The sequence below is a fragment of the Tachypleus tridentatus genome, chromosome 10, assembly GCF_004210375.1.
Source record: "Tachypleus tridentatus isolate NWPU-2018 chromosome 10, ASM421037v1, whole genome shotgun sequence".
In the NCBI taxonomy this organism is placed as follows: Eukaryota; Metazoa; Arthropoda; class Merostomata; order Xiphosura; family Limulidae; genus Tachypleus; species Tachypleus tridentatus.
Genome location: NC_134834.1, coordinates 67,842,156 through 67,863,455, shown reverse-complemented (window position 1 = coordinate 67,863,455; position 21,300 = coordinate 67,842,156). Strand labels below are relative to the sequence as shown.

The 21,300-nt window shown below is 34.1% G+C and overlaps 1 protein-coding gene across 4 annotated transcripts in view; it reads right to left on the bottom strand.

Moving 5' to 3' along the window:
• The window catches only part of LOC143229482 (synaptotagmin-1-like), a 32,318-nt gene extending 11,253 nt beyond the window's left edge, over positions 1 to 21,065 (bottom strand). Inside the window, exons 1-4 of one of the 4 annotated variants that reach the window (XM_076461860.1) lie at positions 20,877 to 21,065; positions 12,993 to 13,074; positions 11,253 to 11,587; positions 9,985 to 10,318 (exon numbers count right to left, since the gene is read on the bottom strand). In XM_076461860.1, the coding sequence (XP_076317975.1) occupies positions 9,985 to 10,318; positions 11,253 to 11,467 (549 nt within the window). In that variant the 5' untranslated portion in view covers positions 11,468 to 11,587; positions 12,993 to 13,074; positions 20,877 to 21,065. Of the gene's footprint in view, positions 1 to 9,984; positions 10,319 to 11,252; positions 11,588 to 12,992; positions 13,153 to 20,876 lie in introns of those variants that run through there. The other 3 variants (XM_076461858.1, XM_076461859.1, XM_076461861.1) reach the window with 3 other exon arrangements.
• Positions 21,066 to 21,300: the final 235 nt, after the last annotated feature.

Genomic DNA, 21,300 nt, shown 5'->3' with positions numbered 1-21,300 from the left:
GCTCTGTTTCTTGACCAGAAAGGAAGCAAGTGGCATTAGTTTGGAAATTAGTCTATCTAAGGATGGGTAAAGTACTGGTAATGTGCTGAAAATATATATAGTCTTTTATTAAGCTTCCTACTAGAATGATCATCAGTATAGCGATTAAGTAAAAGTGACCAAAACTAGTAGTCTCATTAATATTCATTCTGTCATGCCATGTCCAAAAACAAGTGAAAGTTTTTGATACATCTGAAATCAACAGATTGAAAAGAACTCAGAAAAAATGTTGATGGAATATGCCGGTATATATATCTCTGAGACCAGATGACCTATTGGATAAAGCAATAGTAACTTGTTATGGCATAGTTAAAGATATTTAATATTCGATTAAACAAACCTCACGCAATTTTTCCTGGAACAGCAGTGATATAGCTAGCGCTAACATACATACCAAAGGACAAACTTCAGAGCATGTACTTGTCTGCAGTATGTGAGGAATGTGAGGAAGAAAGAATACACACCCAAGTAATGTGTTGATTTTAGATCGGTGAGCGTGGTAAATGTTGGTGTTTTTCCACTGCTATGGACAAAATATGTCTGAACACATCTTGGACCAGACATTTGATTGCTAGCAAGCCAACTGGATTACAAGAGCATATATAAATTTACTGACAGCTCTTGATGTTGTTTGTATAGGTTTTGCATCATTCCAATTGGCTTGTATAGTGTGTTTGCCACTTTTAAAAGAGTAGTAAAGCTTACAATGAGAATGCTGCGCTTTAACTTACCATTCTTAATCTTATGATAATGTGAATTTTTAAACCAATGTTTGTTTGTTTTTTAATTTCGCGCAAAACTACACGAGAGCTGTCTACGCTAATCCTTCCTAATTTAGCAGTGTAAGACTAAAGTGAAAGCAGCTGGTCATCACCACCTACCGCCAGCTCTTGAGCTACTTTTTTACCAGTGAATAGTGGGATTGACTGTAACATTATAACGCCCCCACAGCTAAAAGTACAAACATATTTTGTGTGATAGGATTCGAACTCGCGACTCCCAGATTACGAGTGGAACGCCCTAACCACCTGAACATATTAGGCTTCTGTGCTTGCAAAGCTTCAAAGTCGTGTGAAAGTCAATGAATATTTGCTATACGTCATGGTTGCACACCAGGCGGTGGCACAGAGATTGACTGATTGTTTCCCTGTTAAAGAAGCTCATGTTCTCTAAGGATATATTGCTTCCTATTGATATGATGTATGATCTATCCCTAGAGTATATGTGTGGCATTGTACAGATGAATATATTGAGAAGCATCATCTGGGTTAGTTGATGCACACAAACTTGCATGTTAGCAACTTTCCCTAGATGTAATTTGTTGTAGTTTTCGTCATGAGCCAACAGTGGTATGAAAGCAGTTCAGCTCTAGCTGGACATGTCCTTGACTCATACTTCAATAGAACAGTCTATTAACATATGATTTATAACAGTTACCTAGGGCAAGCGAGCGTATGAAACGCAAAGGCTGCGTTTTACAGATGAACTTCTTATGCATTGGTTAGAGCAGGAATAAAGGATTGAGACCATCGAATGAGAAGGAAAATAAACTACTGTTTCATGTCCTTTTAGCTTAGCTGATGAGGACGAAAAAGCTAAAAGTAATTATTTGTCTAAATAAAATGAGCTAAATGAAACAATGCCTGGAGAATAGGTGTAAAATAGATTTACTAGTCAGCCAAGTTAGTGATGATGTCATCCTTAGTTCTATGGCAACTTAATTATTACAAAGTGAGGACAGTTTATTAATCTTAGTATGAATAAAACCAAAAGGGTTTTGCAACTCTTACTTTCTCTGCTATCAAGCAGACTCATTGGAACATATCTACAGGATATTGGGTGATAGCTACTTAAGAATCACACAGTTAGGTGTCAGTAGAAGTATTTTCTATTGTCTAGAACGTCAGGAGTTTACATAACTGAAGATGATCGCTAGAAGCTCAGAAACTCAGCTAAAACGACATTATTAACTATTATGTTACTTAAAAGACTATGTGTAACCCAGTATTTTTCAAAAATTACTCATGTTGGGTAACAAATGAATAGATTTTTACAGAGAAATTCATATTATTCTCACTAAACTCTCTATACTACATCTACCTATGTATAAATAATATAATATAATCTACGTATATACTAAATATAAGTCTACGGATTTACAACGCTAAAATCAGGGGTTCGATTCTCCTCGGTGAACTCAGCAGATGGCCCGATGTGGCTTTGCTATAAGAAAAACACCCACACTGGGTTTGTGTGTGTATCTGTTTTTCTGTTATGCCAAATGAAGCACGTATATTGACTTACGCATTTAATATCCTATTAGTTTGGTCATTTGTTCTTGCAGAAATCTAGAACAGCAAATGTATTTTAATGTAAGACGCTGTACTTAGGTTAGGTTGATCTGAGTATGTACAAATATATAAAGTAGTGAGTGTAAAAATATTATTATTTTCTGAAAGAAGGTTTAGTTAAAAGGTCTCAATTTAGTTTAATTCTGCTGGGATTATTTATTTCATGATGCCAAGAAAATTCTGTGAGTTTAACGTCCCGTAGATGACAAAAGTTACAATATTACAGCTTCCAAGCCATAGTTGGTGGAAATGTCTTGCGTAGGTTACTACTGCAATGGCATGCTAGTTTGTATCTAAAAGGAGGCCAATTCAAAGATGTTGCAAATGTTAATGAATTTCAATGATCAGACGCTAAAGACTAATACTTGTAGAATGGCTAGTCTGTTTCATTCATTTGGATAGGAACAATTTTTCCTACATCCTGAACTGTATTTGGATACCAAAGAGAATATGGTTGATTACAGGAGATCAATGTAAGACATTCTTATGATAATGATGACAGTAGGAAATACAAATGAGTTTTGGTAAAGTGCAAAATGTGATGAAAACGTGTGAGCCAGGTTTAAGGGTCAACTTATCTAAACGTAATATATATGAACACACATAAGCGTGTGGTAATGTCACATACCCACAGGAATAGTTTTAGCACTCTTTATCTAAGATAATTTTAGAGCATAGAAATACTGTCCATGTACCATTACAATTTTAAATTATAATTTCTAGGTGAATTTCTGATGAATCAAAATTCCTTCAGCCTTAAAGTTCTGATCCTGACTTTTCTGTTAATGATCAATACTTTCTGGCTAGTTTTATTTCATCTCACCAGCTGTATTGTTGCCCAATGTAAATTTCTAAGTTTATATGCTTTCATAGAAAGATAATACTGAGCAATCTTTCTTTTTTAAAGAACTCTTAAACTTGGATTTATACTCTTGCCATCCCAAAGGCTAAGGGATTAGCTGCACTTTCAACATGGCAGAAGTTATGGATGACAATGTATTGTTGTATTAGACGTATGGAACCTAACCATTTCCTTCAAAGGGTTTATTCTAAAATCTTAAAGAGTAGGTATCCTGAATGAACACTGGATTGATAGCTATCTCCAGATTGTAAGGGAGAACTCAGCTGCGACAGCATTACCTGCGGACGGCCACAATATCAGCGAAGCCATTTATCTCTCTGGTCAGTCCAAATGTATCTATCAAAAACAAAAACGATGTAGATGCAATTTACAACTTACAAGTGAATGTGTCATTACACACTGACATTTTCATTAAATGTATATGCATCTCTGGTGGGATTATTACATCCAATGACCCAAGAAAATATTTTCCTGGCTAAATTCTTCTCAGGATTTGTTGACGTACTGGGATAATCTACTTGAGATGGAACTTGATGGCAGAAATATCTTGTCAATATGAAAGCCTCTAAATCGGCCCAAGGTCACCATACAAGTAATCCCACGATCTACCTCAATGGTTAAAGACCCTGAGTATGCCATAAACAACAATCACAATCAAACCAACTTCACGACAGATTATCTTGCTTACATATCATTGTCAGGAAAAGCTGTCGAGTAAAACAGGGCCTGAGCCCTCTACAATCATGAACTATAAAAGTATTCAGAGTCACCATCCTGAATGAAAGAGAAGGTCCAATTATTGCAACCTAAACTAACTCAAACATGCAAGGTCCTTACAAAAACTAAATATACTATCTGACAGACCAAAACAGCCAGCAGAAGATCCTCTTCCACCTTATAAGACCTACTGTTGGTGCTAAAATAAAAGTAAAAGCCCAGACCTCATATTGCCCTGAGTAAATACAGATGCTGTAAATCATTGTAGAAACAATCTTCTGCATTTGCTTTTAAATTTTTATCATTTATATTGATACTGATAAGTCTGAACATATGCTAGTGCCATTTGTAATTTGTTTAAATTTAATTTGTTGTTTTTGCCATTTAAAGGATATTTTGAAGTGACTGTAAAAATAGTTCCTTGTACGCACATGTATGTATTCTGTGTATATATTGTCTTTGTGTTGTTTACCTTAAAAATGGTCAGATAATTATATAAGATTTTCTGTATGTATTTCTTTATTTTATCATCTTTTTGATGATGGACATATTTTATTTTCCAAAAGGACTATTGTTAAAAGGTATTTTTATAATTGTAATTTGACTGTTGAACTTTTGTTAAAGTATATTTAACTTATTCAAAATTATTGGTTATTGTTTATATTTACTAAAGTTTTCTGCAAGTACAAGAGTAAGATTTTTTCCAATGAGTGGATTTATTCAGTAGTCAAGTTCCTTTTTCCTAGTTATCTATTGTTCTGGGTCATAACTCAAAGACAGGAGTGGGCAACTCCATGGCCACTGGCCACATGTGGCCAGCTCGAGTTAAGAAATAAACTTTTTCCATCATTTATTTTTTATGGCAACTTTGGTAATCAACAACTGCACTGCCTGACGTCATCGCTGATGTCGCGAGCTTCATCACTGCCACAGACTCCGCCTATTTTATAATGTCAGTCAAGTTAAGATGTTTGTTATCGAGTGTGAGTTGTTTTGCATGCACTTGCAAACATATTTTTATGTGCAACTTTCAAGTGTCTAAATATATTTTGTTTTTAATCCCATAATATAGATAAGTAAATCATTTGAAAACGAAAGAATCCAGATGATGATGAACAGTCAGAAAATAAAGACAATTTAATCGATTTTGGCATCACTACCGAAAAGAGAACGGCGCGTGATTTGAAAAGCGTGAAACGAGAATTTAATGAAATTTGGGAGTTGAAATTTACAGTTATTGAAGCAAATAATAAGCCAGTGTGTTTTTTGTCTAACAAAGTTTTTAGGAATAATAAAGTATACAACCTTAAGTAACACTTTAACAATTTTCACAAGGAATTTAATGTGAGAATTCCAGTTGATAGCAAAAATCGTATGAATGAAATTAGCCGTCTGAAAGCACAACTTCATGAACAAAATGGAGGCCTAAAAATATTTTTTATCATCGATAGAACTAGTTAAGTTAGCTAGCTATAACGTAGCTTGGATTCTAGCTCAAAAATGAAATCATTTTCTGATGCTGAACTATTAAAAGAAATATTGATTGTGGTCATTGAAACTCTGTGGGAGAATTATGATTCAAAAATAAAAGATAATATTCTTCATAAGGTAAATAATTTGCAATTACGTCGAAGAATAATTATTCGCAGAATGCTAGAGTAAGCGAAAGAGACAGAAAATCAGCTGATTTAACAACTAAAAACTGTCTGTATTTTTATTTAGCACTAGATGAGTCAACATATGTCAGTGACACTGCACAGTTGATATTTTGGGTTAGATATGTAACTTCAGGTCTTCAATTGAGGGAAGAAGTGCTTGGCCTTTGTGGATTACGAGATCGGACATGTGGAAAAAATATATTTGACAAATTTTTTGAAATGTCAAAAAAATTCAATCTGATTTTAAAAACTGGTTTCTGTCACAACTGACGATGCACCCGCCATGACTGGGGTGACATTAGGATTTGTTTCTCTTTTGAAGCAGCATTTAATTGAAAATAATGTAAAGTCCACACTGCCATCTTTCCATTGCATTTTGCATCAGGAAAATTTATGTGCTCAGATGTCTAAAAGTGATGAGTTGAAAAATTTGAGGGACATTGTTGTAAAAATTGTGAATTATATTAGAAATGGAAGCTCCCTTATCCATCGACAGTTTATTGAGTCTTTGAAGAAAAGCAGTGAATGTACGTTTGATCATCTTACTGATTTTGAAAATGGAAGATGGTTAAGTAGAGAAAATGTCTTGGAACGATTTACTTCCTTATTTGCACTTTCTGTGTGACATGATGGCTCACTTGAATAATTTGAATATGAAGCTTCTGGGATGAGATAAAATAATAAGCGAGCAATCACAGTCTATTCATGAATTTCAATTAAATCTAAACCTCCTTGTGGAACAATTACAGAAAATGATTTAACATATTTTGCAAAGTTGAATAATTTTCTAGAAAATAATAAGGGCTATGATTTCTCTGATGCTAAAGATGATCTCTATGTAAACTGTGTCAAAAATCTATTTGAAAAATTTGAATCACGTTTCTCCGAATTTAAGCATTAGAAATTGATATTTGAATTTTTGTATGATCCATTTCAATTTGATTTAAGAACTTTCACTGAGGAAATTACATCTTTTTTGTTTTTGGATAAGTGTAGATTTGAAGACGAAATGTTTACCCTGCAAAGTGTTGAACACATAAAAGGTAAACAAAAATGTTCTATCAAAGAGATGTGGCTCATTATTCTGATAAATGAGAATTTTCCAAATTTAAAGATAGCAGTTTTAAAATTATTTTCCATGTTGGAATCCACATGGGTGTGTAAGGCAACATTTTCTACGCTAGATTTTCTCAAGTCTAGATACAGATTTCGGCTTATTGACATAAATTTAGAGGCAGAGCTATGATGTTCATTGAGCATAGATATTAAGCCAAATTTCACGAAACTTGTTGATGAAAATCCCATAAATTTTCCCATTGAAGGTTAGTTGAAATGCAGTTATTTTGATTTAACTAATATCTTTCAATTTTTTATTTTTTGAATAGTGTGACCACCGTTGTTTTGATTAACCACAGCTGTGGCCACTATGAAATATAAGTTGCTCACCCCTGCTCTGAGATGTCACTAGCGCTTTCTCACACGAAAGACTTTTGTAAAGTTATAACTACTATGAGAAAGTACACAGCAATGTATTTTACTGACAGGCCAAGTAATGTACAAGGATACCTTATTTAACCTTCTTTTTTGATGAAAATGACCAACAGTCACATAGGAGGGACATGATTTCCGAGAAGAGGAAAATTGCAGTTAGTGTATACAATGCTGTGTTTTCTCTGTCTCTTTTTTTTTTATGCTGTTAAGCACACAGCTATACAGTATACAGGTACTGAACGTTTGACATCAGACTTGAGCCACTGAGTACTATTTCCAGTGAAGGTGTTGTTCTTTGTGAATCCACCATTTTATTTACTTTTGTCGTTTGAAGAAAGATCTTTTCATTTTTATACACTGTATTTAGCCTTTCTTATTCTTTTACACTCAGTTGAAGTCAGAGAATTCAGCTTTGTTCCACGATATATTTTTTCTCCGGGCACCGTGATTCGGCACCTGGTAGGTAACTCTTGGAGGAAATTAGTAAATCTGAGAATCCAATTTTATAAGTTCTGGAATAACCCTGGATACAGGTGGAATTAAGTTCTATGATATGTGATGCCAAATACGACAAAAAAAGATTTATTTGAAAGATAAATTGTGCTGAACCATTACAATTAAAAAGAAAATATTCGTAACTTGGCTCAACACAAAGCTCCAGTAAGAATAATTCAAAATGTGAAGCAGCTACCATTGTTGTTTGTGTTGTTTTAACTCAAGGCTATATACTGGGTTATCAGCTTTGTGTTTGTTCTTAGGGTCTAAATTTATCTTTTTTAGCTCTGAAGCTTACCTCTAACTTACATGGACACAGCTGTTTACAAGGTATTTGTTCAACACTAGTTTGGCCTGATTACTACTTTGCACACAGTTGAAATTCTACTACGCTCTCTCACTGGAATCTCGTATTAGTCCAGTAAGATGTGCGAAAAATTAATAAAAATATCATTCCTCCTACAGTGAATGTTCATCATATACATATAAATATTTTAAAATTTAAAGAACCTAGTGATACCAGGATTTAACTTATTTATTCTTGATTTTCAAATATTTTTTAACTTAAGCCAAAAAAATTCAAGTAGCTAGTCAAAGTTTATATTTTTCATGAATGCAATGCCTGTAGCAATATTTAATCATTTATAAATGATACATCTATTTTAACAGATGGCATACTTTTAAAAAAATTAAGCCTTTCTTCAAAATTTGCTTACCGTAAACATGATTTTTCACATCTATAAAAAAAAACCATACAGATGTAAAGGAGTCAGCTTATTTGTTGTTAGATGCACAGCTGCACGATTGGCTACCTGTACTGTGCTTACCACGATTACCAAATGCTGGCTTTTGTCGTTATGAGCCTTGAGACCTAATGCTGAACTACTTGAGGAGGGGGGGAGTGACTTTCATGAATGAGCAATATTATTCTTTCTTAAACCTTTGTAACTTTTGAATGTGCAACACAAATACAGAAGTATTCTACTTCTCTAAAACTAAAATGAACATGTCATTTTATCTTGAAGTAGGTGGCCTAACTATTAAACAGAATCTGGAGTTCACGTCTTCTCCCGTGAGCTAGGTGGTTCAATTACTTAACTGAATATGGATTTTATGTATTCTTAATGTGATCTGGGTGATTTAATTATTTACTTGAAGAGTAGTTTTTGTTTTTATTTTCTTAAAAGGAAGCGATCTTCCTCCTTATTTGAACTAGTGTTTATCTTGTTACCTGAAACTGAAGATTTTATCTTCCTACCAAAAATGGCATTGTTTATTCACTTTCCTGGAGCTGAAGTTTGCTTTCCATTGCTATAAGATTAGTGGTACGTACTAGTTTGTTTGATTTTGTATTTCGCGCAAAGCTACAAAAGGGTTATCTGCGCTAGCCGTCCCTAATTTAGCAGTCTAAGACTTGAGTAGAGGGAAGGCAGCTAGTCATCAAAACCCACGGTCAACTCTTGGGCTACTTTTTTCCAACGAATAGTGGGATTGACCGTAACATTATATCACCCCCACAGTTGAAAGGGCGAGCATGTTTGGCGCGACGGGAATTCGAACCCACGACTCTTAAATACGTACTGAAGTCCATATTACATTGTCAAAAGCTGTTTTTACTATCTTATTGTCAAGCAATGGAGTTTATAATTTCTTAAGAAAAAGTATGTAGTCTAGCTGGGCCGGGTATGGAGTTCGAATTCCATCACAACTATGCTGAACCTTTCAGCCATGAGAGGCGTTACAACGCTATAATAATTCTCACTACTCATAGGTGAAGAGTAACCCAAGAGTTGGCAGAGAGTGTTCTTATTCAATATCTGCCTTTCCTCTAGTCAATATAGCTCTCAAGTAGTTTTACGGGAATTTAACCAACAAAAAAGTGATCTACGTACATGCGACTCTAGTTTATTTCTTCTAATAATAATTTCTCTTATTAGTTTGATCAAAAATAAAGTTAAATGTTAGAACTATGGTTAACTAGTAAAACATATACATCTTAAACAAGAATAATGTAACACTATTAAATATATATCTTTCAAATGGATTGGTGTACAAAGATAGCTATCAATGTAGAAAGTACGTCTACCCACTTAATAAGAACCCTGTGGTCTATCTATTCTCTAAATCCTACGATATATACCTATATATTGAGATTTCTGCCATTTTTATTATGATTTTAGATTCTACCTTCTTACGAAAAACCAGAATTCTTACATCTTTATCAAGAACCATGATATATCTACTTACCAGCATCTGGTATGATTACTTCTTAATTGTCACTTCCACTTCATCGTTTGTATACTTATTACAAACTATTTTATTCAGAACTGGAAGCGATACCCACTTATTAATTAAGTCCGACTGTACTTACCAACGACTGAGGCGTTAAGGGAATACGGTAATTTTTGGTCCTCTGAAGAACCACTTGGTACATTGAAACCAGAACGTGGCCGATAGCATCATGTCTGCCTTGTCTAGAGTAATCAAATAGAGACAGTCGCAACGTTTGTTTCTGTAGGTCTTTTTTCTCTATTGGAAAAGTGAAATACTCCTGAAACTCTGGATTGAGGGCATTTTTAACAATTCTAGAACTCTTGAAGTACTTTCTCTTACAGGGCAGAACAGTTACTCGGACAAAGGTATCATACGTTTTTTCTTGTCCCATGTAAGGAAGGTCTTCTGCTTTCTTCAGAAACACCGTCAACCTGTTGGTGGGGAAGATACGTAACAACAGAAAAGTAAACATCAACCCACATTATTTCTTTTTTGTCAACCCAGATTGATTAAACTTGTGTTATACTGTAAGATAACACTACAGAATATAATACGTTATCATAGTTACAAAACAGGAAAATTGCATGAATGAACGGAGCAATGCACAATGAATTTTGATTATTTCATATAAAAATGATAATAAAATGTAGGGTACAATGCTATTTTTCATAATTACAGATATAACTCACAAGATTATGTGTGTATATTTATGAGGTACAGTTTCGAGAAATCTATTTTGAAAGGTATACTAATTGTACGCTGTGGCTAAAAGATTCTCACTGTGTAGGAATAATTAATATCAAGGTTTTATGAACCAAGTTATTTTAATCACACGTTGAGAAAATACTAAACAATAGATTATGATTGGTGCCCGCTGTCTCGAGGTTAATGCTTAAACCATTGAAATTACTCTTATAAATCAAGTTGTACGTTGAAGGTTAGCAAGTCGCTCCCTAAAAAATAAAAGTCAGACAGGTAGTACCCAACGTTAGAAATTAAACTATTATAGTGATAAGGTAAATCAGCATTTTTAAATAATTATTATCAGTTGTTTTTATCGTTCTATTGTTTTTATTAGTGTTGAGTAAAGAATATCCAAAATTATTACTGCTCATAAAAAGTCAATATTTTAACGCTGGAAAATAAACTAAGATGATAAAAAACCGTAAACAAAATAAACTCTAGTTGACATAAATGTTATTATAACATTGTAGTTACGTCAGTGATGACGAGAAAACCCACTTGTAGAAAAAAATATACATGTAAAAACGGTTGGTTTGGGTTGAGAATTTTTTTTGTTCGCTCCTCTACATAAAACATTTTCTCAACCCCAACCAGCCGTTTTTACAAATATATTGTCGTTACCTGTTGTTTTCATTATCGTAGTCAGTGTTAAATAAAAGGTATCCAAAACCATCACTATCCATATCATTATTTTCACATGTTTCATCCAAGTCGAAATCCTCTAGAGACTGCCACGGAGACTCGGTTTCTTCTAACTTGTGAGGTGTTGATTGTGAGGTGTCAGAGAACTGGAGTGACGTAGAGACAGTGCTAGCATCAGTGCTTACTGAGTACATGGAAAACCTTCTTTCTCTCCCTGTCCATCCTTCTTCGGTGTTTGACAACGTCACACCAAGTTTTTGATGTCCTATTTCAGATATATAAAGTATACTAGCGATTTAACGTTCTTCTATGAACTGAAATGAAAATAGGAATATAAGTCTTAAACAACATTTACTCTCAAATGTGATACTTTATATTAAGCGTAAATTATGAAGTAATGGTATTATAACATGGTAAAGTACCTTCGTTAATGCCACTTTAACTGTTATATGTTCTAGTTAATAATTATGAGCAAATATAGAAAAAATACTGAGCATTATTTAGTAAATTAACATATATATATATATACATATAATATTTTATAGTTAAAAACGGAGATCTGTTTTTGTTTCCTCTTGTTTATGAAACATTATTATTACTTAACCTATACTTCTTTACTAATGGTATAAGCAAGTTTCTCAACTAAGGTATACGTCAGCAAGCGTTCCATAAGTAAAATAGAATTTCCGGGAAAGCCCACAATCAGAATCCGACTACTGATTAAACACATAATTGGAAGTTAATAACAATTTAATGTACGTTCAGCATGTGTGCATATTCAAGTAATACTTTCTACGTGTTATTAAACAGTTTAATGAGCATGAATCTGGAAGATTTTATAATACACAGTTTGAGTACATTATATTCGAATTATTTTGTGGCATCTCCACGTCGTTATAGTCCATGCCACCACTTTTGGTCATGCCCTATTGCCGATAAAGTGTCTAAAAATAGCGCTGCAACGTAGTTTCCATTGCAAGATTTTCCGTCGTAAAGTTATCATGTTCGAAGCAAATCCCCTTCCCCTGTATTTTCCTAAAAGCCATCTGGTGCAAGGTAGTTGAATTTTCTCAGTGCTTGTCTAATGAGTTCTATCTCACATAAACCAATAGAACGCTGCATCCACCCGTTTGGTTCTTCTGTGTTTTTGAGACATGCTACGATTTATCGGATATGTCGAAAAATCAATTTGTGTACTTGGTTCGCTTTTCCATTTGGATAAATTATTTGATAATTTTACATACTATTTCCAGAGTATGTGAACGACCTTTGCCACTAACCTGTGTGTTCATGGATTCCCACCTGGTAAACGACGCTTTACTTTTCTTATCACAGATGGAGGATAAGATGTTACAAGTTTCTTTATTGATGATGATAGTGCTTCTATTGGTCTGTTATTCAATTTAAATACAAGGGAAATTATCTAATAAACACCAAACAGTGTCAGCATAGTTTTTGTATATTCCGTTACGACGTACCTTAATACTGGCCGTAGCTGTCACGTATCTCGCCGATTTATATTTTAAACCCTATGATACACGGTAGTTATTTGGTCAACACGATATTTTTTATCATCATGTTAACTTATATATATGTATACATTCGTATTATAACCGTTTTAGTAACATGTGTTGCATTATTATAAGATTTCCTTCATCAGCAAAAAGTGAAACCATTAGCTAATTTACTGCGTAAAATATCGACTCCAGCGTTACTAACCTGGTGGGAGATGATGGTTACTCAAACATACTGCTTCGGAGACGTCATCTTCGGAAGCGTGAAATCGTGACCAGGTCCATCTCTTGGGGAATATATTATACTTAAATTTAAAACAGTAGCAACACATGGAAAACATGACTATGGCGTTGTGTACGTTTGGCTGATAAAAGAAGGAGTAAAAAAATAATGTGTTTAGTACATTTTCACAGATCATTACAACACAAATTGTATTTTCATGAACCTTATTGACTTGCACGTAGAAAACATGTCCATGATGAAACTTTGTAGAATGGACGGTAATGAAGACACAAGTGTAGAGGGGGAAAGGCGCAAGACTTTCGAAACGTCGTCCTTAATACTTGTGTCTCCACAACAGACAATTGCCGTCCATTTTACAAAATTTCATCATGAATACTCTGCCTAAACAATCTATCAAAGAATAACTGTCCATCTTTAAACAAATAATCTTAGCTGAATATGCGCGATACCGGTCCATTGAACTAATCTGGTATTATAAAAGGTATATTGACACAGCTACAATATGTCTGTTGTACAAAAAATCACGAGTGTTACTAAAGTATTTGTACTAAAGACACGTCTTTGAATTGAAAATATCATGCTGACTCATAGTCTAACAAGTCGGAGCAAAGATTGGTGTTTATTTGAAGATTAAAAATTCTTTTGCCCATCATATGGTGTTCATACTGAGTCTGTTTAACTTTAGCACCCGTGAAATTCGTATTTACAGTATTTTCAGTATCCCTATATATTATGTCTGGAATTTCTTCTCCTCTACCATCAAACTCTCTCCGTAGAGTAGGGTTAACAGTTGATAACTTTGACATCATTCAGATCCATAATACCATGTTAATGGCCCCGATAAAGATCAAACTAACTATTGACTGAATTGTTTAAAGCTTAACACAATGGTGGCTGTAGTTTTAATGCGGTTCTTAATTTAAATATATGGTAGATTGATGTATGTGAGCTGTTAAGCTGTAAAATAGCTATGTGTTAAAAATCAAAACAAATTATATATAAATATTTAGTAATACATGTATATATCCTTATAGCAGCACAAGTCTCCGGTATCTGATATCAAACTGTGGTTAATCAAAACATTTGTGGAGAGGATCTTTTGATTGAATAGTTATCTAGGAATAAAATATTGTTAACTATGATAAAAGAGCCCGGAAACTCAAGCTGTAATGGAAAGGAGGTTTCAATTCCAAAAGCATACGAGTCTTGTGCTTCTCTCACTGTGATTTATTTTTGTGTTTACACATAGTATAGGTTGTTTTTCTTTTTTTAATTTTACGCAAAGCTACAAGAGGGCTATCTGCACTAGCCATTCATAATTTAGCAGTGTAAGACTAGAGGGAAGGAAGGTAGTCATCACCATCTATCGCCAACTCTTGGGCTACTCTTTTACCAACGAATAGTGGGATTGACGGTAACATAATAATTTCCCCGAGGCTAAAAGAGTGAGCATGTTTGGTTTGACGGGGACTCGAGTCCGCGACCCTCAGAAGTAGGTTGTTGGACAGAATGATAGAATTGTATGATAAACAGTGTTTAGAAATAGAACTCTAAAGAGTCCATATGCAACATTTTAGAAATGTTTTTTTTCTAACACAAGTGTTCACATTTCAGAATATTGGATTCTACTCGTTCTTCTTAAGAGGTGTATAGAATTGTTTTAACCTTACTGTTTGTTATTACCTGTCACGGTTATTGATTTTAGAGCTTGAGTTGTTGTTAACCACAAAGCCACACAATGGACTATACGAACAGAACACTGGTATAAAAACAGATTTTTTGCGATGTATGTTAACTTTATATCTGCAACAAATTACATTGAAAATTCCAATACCATTAACTTCATCTATTTACTCAATAGCAATTAGGGTTTGATTTTTAAATACTAAGAAACCGACTTCTGTGGTTTAATAATCTTTATATACACACGTATATATATAAACTGCAGATCCAAGTAGAAAAAACGTTTTTACTTTCTGTAAGAGTCTGCATTTATGTAAAAGCTAATAAGGCTTTATATTTCTCCCTCCCTGATTTTGAACCGCTGACGAGGACGAAAGCAGCTAATCAACAGCGCCCCACTGTTCTTCACCCACTCTAATGAATTGACTGTGAGTCTTATAACGTACTTTCATCTTAAATTGTGGGGAGTATTTTGTGATATTGAACGATTTGAAACCGGCTCGAAAGCACAATAATCCAGACTTTACCACCGTCAGGGCTACGTCACGCCTACCTTACTATTAAAATTATTTCCTTTACTGCTATCAAAATAGTACTATAATTATTAACATATTCCGAATTTTCTTAAAAAAGAAAACTTATGTTACTCTTTACGTGAGTTTATGAAGATTCTTCACTGACCAAATGATTTTTAACTGAATTTTTATTAGAAAATTCAATTACTTTCAAAAGCCCGAGATAAATCTTTAACAGTATGATTTTAGACTTAATTTAACATTAAAACATATTTTTGATCATGGCCAATTTATTGACTATTTCTAAATGTATTAGACGAAACTCTTTTTTTTTTAAAGAAATGATTTGATTTTGTTTCTACATTTTTCGATGGCCTGGCATGGCCTAGCGCGTTAAGGCGTGCGCTTCGTAATCTGAGGATCGCGGGTTCGCGCCCGAGTCGCGCCAAACATGCTCGCTCTCCCACCCGTGGGGGCGTTATAATGTGACGGTCAATCCCACTTTTCGTTGATAAAAGAGTAGCCCAAGAGTTGGTGATGGGTGGTGATGACTAGCTGCCTTCCCTCTAGTCTTACACTGCTAAATTAGGGACGGCTAGCACAGATAGCCCTCGAGTAGCTTTGTGCGAAATTCCAAAACAAACATTTTTCGAAATAATTTACTCATAGTACACATTTATGAAATTTTAAAAGCACTTTTCAACTTTTTTAAAAAATATTTCAGAGTTTTCCAAATTTAAAATTTCATGTAATGTAAATGTTTAACTTGTTTGTCGTGTAGCACAAAGATACACTACGAGTTGTCTCTGCTGTTCTACTAGGGATATCCAAGACTATGAGCCTTTAAACTTACCACCGATGCTCACTCAATTCAACCATTTGTTTCAAATATTGAAATTTCTAACATGGACTAGTTGTTGTTTAATTTCGTGAACGTTCCCCGCTGGGACAGCAGTAAGTTTACAGCAAACGCTAAAACCAAGAGTTCGATTCTCATTGATGGACACAGCAGATAGCTCGATGTGGATTTGATATAAGAGAAAAACAAACAAGCAAGTTCGTGACCTTGCTGTGGCTTTGTTTTTCGTTTCTTTTAGAATAAAGCAACATTTGGCTATTTGCTATGTCCACCGTAGGTAATCAAAACGCTGGCAAGTCTGAAGGCTTAAAATGCTAAAAACCCAGGTTTTCATATATGTAGGAGACAGAAACGCTTTTTTTAGCAGTTAGTATACAGTTTAATAGAATAGAGGTTTATTATGTAAGATAATTAAATTAGCACACCGTTTTTATACGTTTCTGTGTGCATGTTCTGATTCACTGTCTTTGACCTTAACTTCTATACATTTACAATTGGTTGGGGTTTTTACCAATAACCGCACTGGATGAACGAAAACATGCTAAATCAAATATCCAGGGAGCTATGTGATAAACTGTTTCTAAGGCGGAAGCTGGTAAAATGTAGTATCTTTTAAACAGAAGCTGTGGAAAAACATTGTGACTTGACTATCAGTGGTATATATCTGTGTGGGAAAGCTACCTCAGAGCCCTACATAACCTAACTCAGTCCCAGTTCCTGAAAGGTCTACTTATGACATATGTAAAACTGATATATTTGTGTCTATCATGGCCCATCTCGTAACATTCGTTCTTAAATCGTACATAACCATTTGTAAAATACACAAAATGAACACTTCTAGTACATAGGAGTTAGCCGGTCACAGTGGGTAACTCATGAAAGACTCACTTATAAACAGGGTCGATGCGATAATTTTGGAGATCCCTTTTCCACATGGTTCTGTTTTCTTCATGTTATAAGTTAATGTATTCTTTTACTTAGATTAGGACAGTATGTTTGAGAATGGAACAATATATTCTTGCCACTGATGAAAACTAAGGCATTAAACAAACTCTTATTATTGGTGACATGTAATTTGTTTGTTAAAATAAATGTTTATGTACGTGCGTGTCCTTATACTGTAACATCTTCAAAATATTATTTTAAATTGTCAGCTAGACTACAAGAAACGTAAATGGGTGATTAATTTTTAACAAAACGTGGTGAAACCAAACATGCTTTGCATTTTCAGCTGAAGGTGCGTTATAAAATTAACAGTCAATACAGTCACCGCTTCAGGTGGCTGGTGATATTAACAGGTCACTTTCCCTCTGATCTGTAACTAAAAAGCTAGGGTTGTTTATATCAGAAACATAAAAGTATCTGAGAGTCGTTTAGTCTTTTGTGTACATAAGGTGTTTTTCAGGTGAACAAACAAACAAGCCTATTAGAGGTTTTTGTCGCTGCTGATATGAGAATCATAGATTACACATCCTGTTATCGAGCATGCACTTGAAAGAATGTACTGTCAGATGACGTCAACTGGTTACGCAAGACAAAAACTTAAAATCTGATGTCAAGCATAGAAAACTAATAACACGACCTTGTAGTTGTGAATATGTTTGAAAGTAATACGATGACCTCCTACAAACGGTGACACTCTCAGTAGTTTAAAATTTTGGTAACTAGGTAATTTAACTTAATTAAGAGTGTACTTTGATGGTAATAGATCAAAGTTATAACTAAATTAGACCTACAGAAAATGATATACCTAATAAGTTTAGCTTTCTAATCGATATACTGTTTTTTTTTTTTTGAATTTCGCACAAAGCTACTCGAGGGCTATCTGTGCTAGCCGTCCCTAATTTAGCAGTGTAAGACTAAATGGAAGGCAGCTAGTCATCACCACCCACCGCCAACTCTTGGGCTACTCTTGTACCAACGAATAGTGGGATTGATCGTCACATTATAACGTCCCCATGGCTGGGAGGGCGAGCATGTTTGGCGCGACGCGGGCGCGAGTCCGCGACCCTCAGATTACGAGTCGCACGCCTTACGCGCTTTGCCATTCCAGGCCCTTAATCGATATACGATTTTACTCAACCAACAGTGTTTTACAATGGTAAAATATAAAAATTATGACTAAACTAATCCAACAGACAATTAGATACTTAATGAATATATCTTTCTAGTTTCTGAGCGATTTTACACAATCAAAAGTATCTTATGGCGGTGAAAGATCAAAATTATGACTAAATTAGGCCTAATGATAAAGAGATACTTAATGAGTTTAACTTTCTACTCGCTGAATAATTTTACTCAACCTAAAGTCTAATGACTACATTAGACTTACATAAAGCAAAGCAATACTAAGTTTAACTTTTTGTAGATAGGAGATTTTACACAGGAACGAATGGTAAAATTGTTATTTATTTCAGAATTGTGCTAGCTCAAATGAAAGTTCAGTGTAAGAATAAAACGTTTTTGCTTAAAATATAAAAATGAAAAAGATAAATAATTTCATTTTTAGGAAGAGTTTTTAATCCAACATACGAGAAGTCGTGTACAATTTTTTAAAGCATGCCTGATACAAGATCAAACAGCATTTTTATTACAGAGCGCCTATCTATGACTTTCCCTATCACTTTTATCTTTGGACAGCTGCTTTAGAGCAAACAACAACCTATCCGTTCCTAAGGGGGCAATTTCTATAAAGAAAACATTAATATCCAATGTGTTCTCATCCCTCAGTAGCACAGCCATAAAGAAAACATGAATATCCAGTGTGTTCTCATCCCTCAGTGGCACAGCCATAAAGAAAACATGAATATTCAGTGTGTTTTCATCCCTCAGTGGCACAGCGGCATGTCTGTAAACTTACAAAGCTAGAAATCGAGTTTCGATACCCGTGGTGGGCAGAGCACGAATAGCCCCTTGTGTAGCTTGGTGTTTAATTACAAACACACCCATTATATTTTTAATATACTACTTGATAAAGGTTTCTAGAAATCATATTTGATTCACATATCTAGTCTTTTATAAACATTTTCAGTTGGTCAAAAAATCATTAACGTATTCTACACAAGTAGGGGTGTTGGAAAATAAAGTTTTATTTTATCGTCTCTCACTAACCAAACAGGAGTTATTCACAGAAAAGCTCATAAATGAGAATTTCATGGTGATGTTTTTCAAATGACAAATAAACGAATAATACTTGTGTTAATACAACATTTATTCGAATTTTCCAGATTATTACGTAGCACTTCCACTTGTCTCGGATTCAAACTGAAGGCAGCAGGCAAGTGTCAATGGAAAGGACCTTGACAAATACACAACACTGTTAGTCACAATCAGCAAGCATAATATTCGTTACTGAGAAATATTATGAACCAATGAGTTATGTTATTATTCATAAAACATTATCAGTTTCCAAAGCTTGAATCGTAAACATTAAACTATACCAAATATCCTTGAAGAATGCAACATCTCTAATAACTATCAGAAAAATGTATTTCAGAGGAACAACAGTGTGTCTGAAGGCACTCTGTTACGCTATTTAAATGTCACAGTAGAACTGTTGAAAAAGTATAAAACTCTACTTTATGTTATGCTATATACCCCCGTCGCCCCAAACATGCTCGCTTTTTCAGCCGTGGATGTGTTATAATGTTACAGTCAATTCTACTATTCGTTAGTAAAAGAGTAGCCCAAGAGTTGGCGATGGGTGGTGATGACTAGTTGCCTTCCATCCAGTCTTACAGTGCTAAATTAGGGACGGCTAGTGCAGCTAGCCCTCGTATAGCTTTGCGTGAAATTAAAAAATAAACAAATCAATAAATGTTATGCTACAAAAACGTTTAAAATTACAAATATTAAAATCCAATTAGTTAGTTGGGAGCAGTAAAGCTATGCTAAAGCAGAGTCAATCGAAGTAAAGAATAATTTATATTATTTAAAGTTTCTATCTCTGATATTTTATAGGATAAAATTAGAAAAAGGTAGAAGTAAACAGCCACAATAAGAATATCAGAATATACATTATTAATTAAATTCGTATTATACAATGTTATTTAAGTTCAAACCAATTCAACCTAAATGACACTTTCTGTTGTTGAATCATGTAGTAGTAAGTATTTCAGTAATTTGGGTTAACGTGACCAGAATAGAATCAGTTTAAGTGACACTGTTGCTGATTCATGTTAAAGTGTCTATTACAACAACTTAGGTTAGATTTATTAATACGATATAGTCACCTGAAATAATGTTGACTCTGGTTGAGTTATGTAATTCTAACTCTTCCAACAACCTAGGTTAACTTGACTACTATAAAGTCAGTTTAAATACATTTCACTATTGCTCATTTATTTAATGCTGCAAATTTAAGTAATTTATGTTAACTCAATTATAATACAGCAAGCTTAGGTAACTTTGACTTCAAGAGTAGAATCGATTTACGAAACTTTAATTATTAATGAATTTACAGTGTCACTTAAACTGTAGTGACTAGAATACAGTCGATTTAGGTGATCTTCGTTACTAATTAATTATACTAATTCTCATAGACTTAATAAGGTTAAGCTGACTAGAAGAGTCAACTGAGCTTGTGGTGACTACGAAAATTTTACCTGAAAATAATGTAAGCATTATCTCTAGATATATTCTATAGATATGAATGTATCCAAAATCAAATGAATGTCATATTTATTACTGAATGTAAAGTTTAAGTTAACGGAGTAACTGAACATTTATCGTTAACTAAGGTAACTTTCCTCTTGAGTCTAAATAAGCTGAGCTTAATAAAAACCATACCAAATTTTTGTATCACGAAAATGTCGTCCGTTCTTCATTCCTGGTGCAGCATGGACGATTTGCTCGGTAACAGCTCAAAAACAGTCTTCCTTCATCAGTATTCTTTATCAAACTGATATTGTCTTTTTTCTGGTCCTCTGTTTTTTACTATGATAAGAATATAAATTAGTACTTTAGAATAGTCGCTAGCTTTATGTTAACAACCGGTATTCGACAGGTGGCGGCTTATCAGTTCACAGCACAGTACGTGTATGGTTGGTAGACGTTATTAGGTTTATCATCATTCACGCAACATACGTCATAACTGTAATAAGCTTGACGGTTTGTTATTAAAGTAAACTAACACATAAGGAATTAAGAGAACTGTAAATGTGTTCATGTTATTGATAAACCTAGCCAGTATGTAAGTTATTATGTTTTTCTT